Source organism: Gadus morhua, chromosome 3 (genome assembly GCF_902167405.1).
Source record: "Gadus morhua chromosome 3, gadMor3.0, whole genome shotgun sequence".
Classification (NCBI taxonomy): domain Eukaryota; kingdom Metazoa; phylum Chordata; class Actinopteri; order Gadiformes; family Gadidae; genus Gadus; species Gadus morhua.
In genome coordinates this window covers 175,698-187,593 of record NC_044050.1, presented here as the reverse complement: position 1 = coordinate 187,593, position 11,896 = coordinate 175,698, and the positions used below count along the sequence as shown (strand labels likewise).

The following is an 11,896-nucleotide window of genomic DNA, read 5'->3' as shown; positions in this document are numbered from 1 at the left end:
TCCCAGTCATTTTATTCCCGTTACCTTTCCCACCGACAGTTATTCTCTATTAATATTAAAGATGCCCAACATTGAAGGTGCAGCGGGACAAAAGGTTCCATATTTGGGCTATGTTGAAGTGGATGTGCAGTTCCCTAAAGATAAATGTGGCACAAACCAATGTTTTCACATCCTAGCTTTAGTAAGCCCAGATCAGTCATACAATGACAAGCATTCTTTGCTTGTAGGTACTAATGTCCTGCGTCCAATGATCCAAGACTGCATTAAGCAAGGCGGAACTAAGTTCCCAGAAACCCTTCCTATCCAGGCCAGCTGGCTAATGGCTTATGCAGAGTGTGACAACCGGACTGACTCCCAAACAAAAGACGCCAAAGTTCTGCGTGTAAGGCTCAGCAGCAAAGTACCCATACGCTTGAAGCGTGGCGAGCTTTGTACTTTAAAGGGCATCTGTCACAATAAACTTGGTGAAGGTGAGTTCCAAGCTCTTGTGGGTGGTACGGAGGAAATACCCACGCCAGGAGGCCTGATCGTCTATGACCAGATAGTGGATGTAAAGCCTCAATCCCACAATAAATTTAAGCTTGCTGTCAAAAATATTTCTCAGCGTGACATCACCTTATACCCAAAAACAGTCATTGCTGAGTGCTCTCCCATTGACTGGGCAGTGCCCGTTTCACACTTTGACCAGAACAAACAGTCAGATGTTGCCCTTCCACAGACACATACTCTGTCGGTGTCACAAAATGAAAAGATCAATTCAGCAGCTGAAATCTTCTATCCTGATTTCAGCGACAGCCCCATAGCACCAGAACTAAGGGAGCACATACAGGCTAGAATAAACAAAGAAGTGCCAGATGCGTTTTTTAGACATGATCTAGATGCTGGTAACATTGCTGGAGTCACTCATCGCATAGAGCTTGACCCTCATGTACCATTCAAAGAGCGAACTCGACGTGTCTCACCTGCCGACTTCAATGACTTAAAAAGGCATCTCCAAGACCTTTTGGCCATAGGCATCATAGAGGAATCATATAGCCCCTACGCCTCTCCAATTGTTCTTGTCCGGAAAAAGAACGGAGATCTGCGAATGGTGGTGGATTACCGCAGACTGAACAACTTGACTAAAAAAGATGCCTACCCATTACCCCGTATAGAGGAGACATTCTCCCTGCTGTCAGGCTCAAAATGGTTCACTGTACTTGATCTAAAGAGTGGGTACTATCAGATGGAGGTTGAACCCTCTGATCGGCCAAAGACAGCATTCACAACACCCTTTAGAACATGGCAATTTCGGAGAATGCCCCAAGGCCTGACCAACTCTCCAGCAACCTTCCAGCGAACCATGGAGAAGGTGATGCAAGGTATCAACCTCCAAGAGGTTGTTGCTTTCCTCGACGATCTCATAATATTCTCTAGCTCTTTGGAGGAACATGAGGAGAGATTAATGAAGGTTCTCAAACGCGTCTCTGATTTTGGCCTCAAACTGTCCCCTTCCAAATGCAAATTCTTCCAGACCTCTGTGAAATACCTAGGGCATGTGATATCTGCTGAGGGAATCCAACCCGATCCTGACAAAGTTGCTGCTGTAAAAGAATGGCCCCGGCCTCAAACAGCCAAAGAGCTTCGGTCATTTTTAGGTTTCACAGGGTATTACCGAAGATTTGTGAGAGAGTATGCCAGGGTTGTTAGGCCACTCAATGATTTGTTGAAAGGAGATCTAGCGCTCAGGCACAAAGGCCCTAACTCCTGGCCAAGAAAACAGTCACATCCACTTGGTGCATTATGGACCGCTGATTGCCAAGCAGCATTTGAGCTCATCATTGAGAAATTAACATCTGCCCCTGTGCTTGCGTTTTCCAACTGGCAGCTCCCATATGTGCTCCACACTGACGCCAGTATGACCGGTTTAGGTGCAGCCCTGTATCAGGTCCAAGATGGCCAAACCCGAGTGGTAGCATACGCCAGTCGTGGTCTCTCTAAAAGTGAGAAAAACTACCCCGTGCATAAGTTAGAATTTCTCGCCCTTAAATGGGCGGTCAGTGAAAAGTTTCATGACTATTTGTACGGGGCTAACTTCAAAGTGCTAACGGATAATAATCCTCTGACATACGTGTTGACAAGTGCAAAGTTAGATACCGCGAGCCACAGATGACTTGCTTCTCTATCATTGTTCAACTTTGACATCCATTACAAATCTGGTGTGCTGAATATCGATGCTGATGGGCTCTCGAGGAGGCCTCATGAACCATCCGAAGACGATGATGAGTCTCGAGAGATGGACCAGAGAATCTCCGGTATGCTAGATCGCAGTAGCCTCTCACTTGAGGAGTTCCAGGTTTTGGATGGGGAGACAGTGAGCACTCTTTGTATGCGCCACGGTGTCAATGTTCATGCAGTTTCACAAGACAATCAGGATCCGGATAGTGTCATACCTGCAGTGGAAACTCTCTTGTGTCATGAAAGTGCGGTCCCTGATGATCTGGAAGATCCAGTCCCTGGGCCAGGACAATCAGCTCTGCCAGAAATGTCTATGGAGGACTGGCATCAGTTGCAGAGGGAAGACGCAGCATTGGCACAAGTTATTTGTATACTGGAAGAGCAGCCTGACACTGAGGTATTTGATAAAACGTCTGTGGAGCCAGAGGTTGCTCAACTCTTACGTGAGAGATCAAAACTACTCTTGAAGGATGGAGTGTTATGCCGCAGGGTTCTCAACCAAAGAGGTGAAGCGTTTCATCAACTTGTCATACCCAGTAGTCACAGAGAACGAGCCTTTCAAGGTATTCTTGATGAGACAGGCCACATGGGTATCGAAAGAACTTTGGAACTAGCTAGAGCAAGGTTCTACTGGCCGAAGATGGCGAAATACATTGAGACAAAGTGCAAAAGCTGTGAAAGATGTGTCAGACGAAAATCTAAGGTGCAAAAGGCATCCAAACTAGTTAACATCAAAGTCAGTGGTTCCCTTGAGTTAGTCTGTATGGATTTTCTGACAATTGAACCTGACTCAAGAGACACTAGAAACATATTGGTCATAACTGATCACTTTACAAAATATGCACAGGCATATACGACTAGAGACCAGACAGCCAAGACTGTTGCCACAGTGTTATGGGAAAACTTCATTTGTCACTATGGTTTTCCACGCAGGCTGCATAGTGATCAAGGAGCCTGTTTTGAGTCAGAAGTTGTAGCAGAACTTTGTAAGCATGCTGGAATCGCCAAGTCTCGCACAACACCCTACCACCCGAGAGGGAATCCGGTAGAACGATTCAACAGGACTCTGCTCGACCTCTTGGGAACGCTGGAGGACAAAAAGAAGGAGGAATGGAGGAAATATGTCAAGCCCCTTGTACATGCATATAATTGTACACGGAACGATGTGACTGGTGAAGCCCCTTTCCTACTCATGTTTGGCAGAGAGCCGCGTCTCCCCATTGACCTCTGTTTTGGCATCAGCCCTCAGGGTCACAACCCCAAAACGCACACACAATATGTGCGAGACCTAAAGAAAAGACTCAGACACGCAAATGAGGTAGCGTCAAGAAATGCTGAAAAACGGCAGTTGTTGAACAAAAGGCGCTGGGATGCTAAGGTGACCGCCTTGCCTTTAGAGGTAGGGGATCGAGTCCTTGTGAGGAATCTGAGTCTCAGAAAGAAGCACAAAATCTCTGACAAATGGGAATCCACTGTTTACGTTGTTGCCAAACAGCCGGATGAGAGTATCCCTGTGTATGTTGTCAGTAGGGCTGGGTATCACTAGGTACCCCACGATACGATACTATCACGATATTTTACCCACGATAACGATAATATCACGATACAGCGATTCTGCGATTATCGATATATTGCAAGAAATTTCACCCACGATACATCACGATATCTGTGTCACTGAAGAAATTCAGAATTTTTTACAAAAACATTTTATGCAAAGTAACAGAAAATTAGAAAACAAAATAAATGCAGAAAACATTTCATTGCTTAGTAATCAACTTTTCTGTAAACAATGGACACAGTGCTGCTGAACAAGCAGAATCAGATTGTTTTATGAACACAAAGAACAAAGTTAACACAGAGCAAAAATAAAATTCAACTGAATCTGTAATGTGCAAACGTTTCAAAACAGCATGTTCTTCTTCAGGAAGAGCAACTGGTCAGCATGCTCAGAGGTGAGACAGCTCCTTTGAGAGCTGATTATGACACCTGCTGTAGAGAAGACACGTTCCGCAGGTACACTGGTCCCTGGGACACAGAGATGTCTTTGGGCCAGCTTGGCAAGGAGTGGGTAGGCTTGAGCATGAGACTTCCACCAGTGCAACGGGTCATCAGTCAGTGCTAGTGGTGGAGCATCTAGGTATTGCTTGACCTCTCTTTCTGCGAAGGAAGAAGCCAACAGTCGTTGGTGGGTCATCTTGAATGTCTGACCAAGGAGATCAGTGAGCGCAGACTTCCACTTCCTTGGTGTGTGTGCACTCACTGCGCTAGTCTCTGGAGTCTGTGGGTCAGGGTTTCCCTCCTTGTCGTCAGGGCTCACTTGAAATGTATCCATGTCTGCATCATCTTCCTGTAAGAAAATGGACAGTGATACCATTTACATTTCTAGTTAAAAACATGTTTTTAGGTAATATAAAGTCTCAAAACTATTGCTATGAATTTACATTCTTCTGCATGTCTTTTTAATAACAACAATAACTTCAATTTATAGAGATTAATTTATTTTGTTAAATAGATTTTTATATATGGATGAATTAGATAATGTGTATATGGCATTTAGCAGTACTTGAAGGCAGAAAAGAAGAGGAAAAACTGAGAAAAAAATAATTATTAATGTCAAATTCATCTTAATAATACCTTGAGAGCAGCAGCCATTTCCATTAATTTGGTGTTTGTGTCCTGGGCGTCTTGTGGCAATAGGAACTGCAGAGACTTAAACCTGGGGTCTAAGGCTGACTAGATGCGCAGGAACTTTTTCTCCTCCATAGAGTCATAGCGCCTGGACAGGTCTCGGTGGATGGCGGTCTTGATCTCTCTAACGAGAGAGGAAACTTCAATGGTGGCAGTGGTGTCACTCAAAAGCTGGGCAAGGAGCGGAGCAATTATGGAGATTGTTGGGCTCTTCTCCTCGCAGATGATTTTTGTTGCCACCAGCATTGGCTTGAGGGCTTGCACAACCTGTTGGGCATTTGAGATGTCGGTCTCAGTCAGGGTGCAGATGTCACTAGTGCTCTTTCTTACCTCAATGAAAGAACACAGGCAGACAGAATGGAACTTTCATTAAAAACATCAATTAAATGTACATTTTGAATTTTCAGAATTATAATATTACACTACATTCGCTTGTAATTTGTAACCTGCTCAGAATTCAACTTGCCTATGCCTTAATGCAAGAACAGAGCCACATAGAACAAGAAATCATGAGATAATATTACAATTATGAGCATATTGCAATTTATATTTTTTCACAAACACAACATTATTAATTTAATCTACATATGATGCATAAACAAAACACTTACACACAGACTCAATGCACAAACGTTATGCTATCAGCAAAAATATTACATTATATTAGAATAAATAAACCTACCTCAGGAGATAAGAGGGCAGCACAGACGGCAGGCTGCTGCTCAAGGAACCTGGCCAGCATCTCATAAGCGCTGTTCCACCGTACAGCAACGTCTGTGATCAGCTTGTGATGTGGCAGTGCAAGCATCCTTTGGTTTCTCTTCAGTGCATCGGCGGCTGTAGTGCTTCTGTGAAAAAACATCGAAATCCTGCGGACTCTCCCGGTCAGTCGAGCAACAGCTGGCACTTTCAGTGCGTGCTGTGCAGCAAGGTTAAGCACGTGTGCAAAACACCGAACGTGTTGGTATCCAGTTAGCTCAACAGCAACAGTCATATTAGATGCGCTGTCAGTGACAACCGCCGGGTCTTTCCCCGTGAGCTTCCACTCTTCCGTAGCCTTCCGTATGACTTCTGCCATGTTGGCACCGGTGTGCGACTCGGACATCGCCCGGGTCTGGAGAACATAGGACCGCAGTTCCCACTCCAGAAGAAAATGAACAGTGAATGTCACAAATGATTCTGTGGCCCTGGACGTCCACGCGTCGCATGTAAGTGCAACTCTCTCAGCAGACTGAAGTGCGTTTTCCACATGTGCTTTCGTCTCTGTATACAAAGCGGGAATTGCTTTTTCAGTGAAGTATTTCCTACAGGGTATGTCATATCTTGGTTCCAGTGTATTTAACATTCGGCGGAAACCTTCATTTTCAACTACACTGTATGGTCTGAGATCTTTACAAATGAAGCAAGCAATGGACTTTGTAATACTTGCAGCCCTGGGGGACCCAGAAGGAAGCTTTGCTTTAAATGCAGTGTTGATTGTAGGCTGGCTTACAGAAGCATTCCTCTCCTCCGCGGCAAGCTCGGGATGATGACGGACAAGATGGCTGTGCATTTTCGTTGTGTTGCCCGTGTACTTGACCTTAGCGAGGCAGTTCTTGCAGATTGCAAACTCTTTATCGAGCGTTGCACTGTCAGTGTGGTAAAAGCCGAAGTGGGTCCAGACTTTTGATTTGAAAGTCGACGGTGCATCTTTCACCGGCTTTGGTCTGTTTCCGTTTTCGAATCCCCCGCCTTCCGCCATTCCTCCGTATGCGTCTCCCTCTTCTTCTTTGTTTTTCACTGACTGCAGTGGACTTCACTCTAGGCGAGTGAAGTGGACTTCACTCTAATTCATGAGCGCCTCATGTGGGGTCTTGAAGTAGTGACTCTGTATATTAAATCTGTAGTGGGTTTTTGTGAGAGAATCTGTTTAGAACGGCTGTATGTTTATTGTTTAAATATCGATATTTGGCGGCAGCATATCGATAACGTCCCGCAAGACGAAATATTGCGATATGTCGTAGTATCGATATTTTGGCACACCCCTAGTTGTCAGGCCCGATAATGGTGAGGGCAGAGAGCGGGTTTTGCATCGAGATATGCTTCTTCCCTGTGGGTTCTTACCTGCAACCTTAGAAGCGGATCCTGTGAGTACTGTTGTGCAGGCAATCCCGACTCAAGTTCCTGAGGTGACTGATGAGGGAGATATTGAGGATGATCTGTCTTCAATGGAAGTGGATCAAGACTTGGAAACTCAGAACACGAGCCTTGAAACCCCTGAACAGAGTACCTCTCAGTCTCAAAATCCCCTAAATCCTGATGCCCCTGAATTCATGTCAGATCAGCATGATTTGTCAGACACTGAGACTGTAATTAGTCCAGGCCCGTCCCAGGCTAGGCCTCAGAGAACTTATCCCAAATGCTTGGGATAAGTCACTCATTAAACTTTGTGTCTGGCTTCAGCATTTCATCAAATAACCACATATTGTGACTCTGACATTGCAGGATTCAGTTCAAACCAGCTTATCTTAGTGACTACCAAGTTGGTCGCAAAGCCCATTGTAAACATCACACCTTAAGTCCCCCTACACAGCAGACACTGTTTTATGGTTTCTTATTGTCCTTGCAGCAGCAAATTGCAGGGTTAGTTCAGTCTCTAGCCGTAGGTAGTGACGGGGACGTCACATTTTAAGTGGGGGAGGATGTAACCCAGATATATTTTCAGTCAGCTAATGCTTTTCTGTATTATCACTGTTTTTGGTGTGTGTCTCTTTAAGGGTTACGACCACTTTATGTTGCGGCAGCTTTATGACTGCTGTTTTACGGTGTGTTATTGTTACCTTGAAGACGAAGTTTTCGCGGGTAGATCTCTTCTTCAATGTTGAGTTTAACTTGTTAAAAGTATTTTTAGGTGAAATATTTACCGTACAAAGTACTCGGTTTTCTTTGGATAATATCCGGAAGTCCGTCGGCAACGTTTATCCACAAGAAGACCGTTTGCAAGGAACTCCGCCGAGTGAATGAACATTGACGAGACGCTGCCGCTGTTTCCTGAGTGCTTTCCTGTGGCTCCTGAGCTCGTGAGGAGCCGTCGTCATCTTCTGAATATCCTGAGGATTGCAGGCAAAACTATTAAACCACCACACACATATAGAGCTCTATAATATTATTGCTGGCCAGCATTTTACTTTATTTTTTTTATTTTTTTTGTTGCTAAAGACAATATAAGGACACTTCAAGATTTGTTCTATGTTCTATAAGAAGACCGTTCGGTATCCATTTTGTTTTCATGGACTGAGAAAGAGACATTTAATTAAAGAGGACGAGTAACATTCCTTCAGGTATTTTTGTACTGAATAACAGGGTGTTGTTCAGACATTTAAGTATTTGGTTAACTGCCTAAAAAGGGGAAATATATATTTATTTTTATTTTTTTTATTCTAATTGAGGGTTACCAAAAATATAATCACATTTCCATGTGATTTAAGGTTTACTGTTTTATGTTGTTCCTGACCTACATTGTGATCAAGTAAGATGCATTTCAGTTCAGCACATGTTAAATAAAACTGGATCGATAGTAAACTGCTATCACAACCCGAGTAAATTCTGTTTATTGGTTACATTACCACATGTCTTTGAATCGTTTTTGGAGTTGTTTTTAACTACTAGAAAACTTGAAGGCTGCTAATAGCACTGTAATAGTGCTATTACGGTAATACTTTTCTCCGTTTTTTTTTCTTTTCACTTTAGTCCATAGTTACAGTATGTGTAATGTTAAAAACTGAATCCCCAAAACATGTTTTATACACAATGGGCTTGTGGAACCATGACAAATGAGTTGATGAAGATTTTTCTCTAATCAAAATGACATATGATCATACATATTATTATTACATATTATAACATTAAAGACAATGGATAATGTCATTGCCCATAGTGAATAAAACTCTTATTTCTTAACTATATTATTAACTGTATATATTTTAAGGTATCCATACAATTATTAAATGAACCAAAACGTCACTCTGTATGCATTCATCAAGATCTTTCATAAAGTTTTGAGCCCCTTACACCAACCATGCTTTCTGTTCTCCAAAATGTTACAGTGCCATCAGATTCGAGTCGGCTCTGGCAGCACGGAGGGACTCAGTCACCGCGAGGAGAGCCGTCTCAGTGGAGTGTGCCTTCTTGAAGCCTGACTGGTGAGGGTCAAGCGATTTGTTAGATGAGAGATAGGAGGACAGTTGGTTAGCAATGGCACGTTCCAGTGTTTTAGAGAGGAATGAAAGAAGAGATACCGGTCTGTAGTTCTGGATGTCGGTGGTATTAAGAGTTGGTTTTTTGAGGAGAGGCTTTATTCTGGCAGTCTTGAAAGACGCTGGAACAATGCCTGAGGTGAGGGAGGAGTTGATAAATGTGGTGAGAAATGGCAGGATGTCGGTTGAGACATCCTGGAGGAGAGAGGAGGGGATAGGGTCAAGGGTGCAGGTGGCATGGTTAGATGTTATTATTCTGTTGACCTCGTCAGAGGTGAGAGGGATAAATTGGGTAAAGACAGAGGAGGGGATTGATTTGAACTACGGCTGCCACTAACAATTATTTTAATAATCGATGAATCGGATAAATAAAAAATAAACAGTTGTAATTGCCGCATCTTTATTCAAAAACTGAACATTACTTCAAATTCGGAGTGCAGGCTGAAGTGTAAAAACACTAGGTTATTGCTCCAACTTCCCGGAACTATTAAAAGTAATATTAAATTATAAAAAAAAAAAAAAACATACAATGTATGATATACATTTATAAATATACAGTGTACAGGGCTCCAGACTAACTTTTTCCTTGGGTGCACTGGTGCGCCTAAATTTTTTATTTGGGTGCACCAGCACGTATTTATGGTGCACCCAAGTTTTGGCGTTGGACCGTGCCTGCCTTGCGCTGAGTTGTTGACCAGCTGCACCGGTTGTACCGTCGATATTTATGAAGGTATTATTGTAGCAAAAGTCTTTAGCACCTGTAACTGCAGAATTTTAATGCGTACACTAAAGTCACAGTAAATTTGAAGTCGTATATATTTATTTTGCATGTGTACTCTAAAGTCACAAATGTGTAACAGTACATTTGTAGTCGTAAATATTTTTTATACCATTGTAAACACAAAATAGGGTCTACGAGTACGCAAATCTGTGTTACAGGTGCACAAATCCTTTTGCTACAATTATTGCAGCGCAGTTGGTGCAAAAAACATTCGCACACCCGTGTTTCATAATCTGAGAACATGCCCAAAAGGTGTGCATTCATAAACCCAAATTTGAACTAATGCATCAGAAGTAGCACATCTGTGAAAAATGTCCTCACAAATAAAAATGATAAAGAACGCTATGTTAATTCAGCATTTTAATGAGCGAGCACAAATCCATTTTACAACTGCTCGAATCTGCTCCTGCAAGTCTCAGCTGTCGGTTTTTTTGCAGGTTGTTTTGCACCAGGTCTAGGTGGTAAATGTGTAGCAAAAGTATTCGTATCCGTAGATGCCAGAGCGTCTGTGGGCGGGACAAAATAGTCCCGCCCATAATTTCCTAATCCAATGAAAATCGCCGGCAGGGATGCATTTCTCAAATTACACTGGGACCCAACGCGTGCCAGCCATGGAGCTATAAAGATCGCAGCATACTCTGCACGGGATACGTTTCTTTCTGGAGAAGTGGAGAGGGCGTCCTACTGAATGGAGGTGGGTATCCTGCATTATGTTAAATGAAATGACTTAGTTCAAGTGAATTCCCCCCAAAGTATTTCATTAACATGCCGCAAATGTCCTTCAATGTATTTTAATGGTCGCCATAACATAAATTCAGAAATGTTAATGCAATTGTTCACAGATAAAAAATAAAAAATATTTACGACTACAAATTTACTGTTACATATTTGTGACTTTAGAGTACACATGCAAAATAAATATATACGACTTCAAATTTACTGTGACTTTAGTGTACGCATTCAAATTCTGCAGTTACAGGTGCTAAAGACTTTTGCTACAATAATACCTTCATAGATATTTACGCCATTGATTAATAATATTTTGACCATTAAATAAATGCCTTAAATAAATGCCGAATCTGTATCTCTCATAAAGAATATCGTTAGACAATGCCAAGGGATCGGTTCTGTCCCGAAAAACCCTCTGTCTCCGGAGAGACGCCTGTACGATAAGTGCGCCGAGGTCCATGGGAACACCCACAAATGGTGACGCCATTATCGGAGGAGGGGCTAGGAAGCTGCGCACGGCGATATAAGTAGCCGATCTCCAGGTAGACTCGCTGAAAAGCTACTCCCGACCAGGTTTGGTTGCGAGCATAAGTCACCATGGTGATACAGCGACGCTTAAAGAGATCGACTTTCGTGGTACAGCTAACCCAGGCTTTCAGCTCAACATACCTCGCTAACCCTCTAATCGAGCTTCGTAGTACAGGCCCCTGGATTGGGCTTCGCGGGTTTGTTTACCGGCGTTGCTATTGTTACCGGTCTTGCGTGTTCCAACGGTTTATTAGGTATCTAATAAATCGCTGTCTAATCAATACTTCATTCACTGCCTCTTCCGTGGTTATTAAAATATTATGCAAAGCTGCAAACTTGTCGCTTTTCGGCGACAATCGCCGTTTTCTTGGTCAATTTGGTCATTCATGTGAATCGTGTAGAACCGGAGAGTTTTGTTTTGGAGGGGGGGGGGGGTCCAGAATTGCGAAAAATTATTGGATCATTCTTATAATTGACATTTCTCTGGGCCAATCGGAATCTCAGCACTTGCTTCAGAATCTTTCTTATAATTGACATTTCTCTGGGCCAATCGGAATCTTGAAGCACACAGCGCCAACTGAGCTCGCCATTGGATGAGATGGTCGACTGGCTACCGCGCATGCGCATCCGCATGCGCATGCATGCGGCCAAACAACGCAAGAGAGCTTGCGAAACACTCGTCCAGAGGGGTGTTCCACGAACGGAGGATTAACAAACA

The 11,896-nt window shown here is 43.2% G+C and overlaps 1 protein-coding gene across 1 annotated transcript; it reads right to left on the bottom strand.

The window, feature by feature from the left end:
- Positions 1 to 4,026: 4,026 nt before the first annotated feature.
- Positions 4,027 to 6,679, bottom strand: LOC115540246 (zinc finger BED domain-containing protein 1-like). The gene is made up of 2 exons (XM_030351389.1): positions 5,588 to 6,679; positions 4,027 to 4,564 (listed from the first exon to the last, which is right to left on the bottom strand). The coding sequence occupies exons 1-2, from the start codon at positions 6,644 to 6,646 to the stop codon at positions 4,118 to 4,120; spliced, it is 1,506 nt and encodes a 501-aa protein (XP_030207249.1). The 5' UTR covers positions 6,647 to 6,679; the 3' UTR covers positions 4,027 to 4,117.
- Positions 6,680 to 11,896: the final 5,217 nt, after the last annotated feature.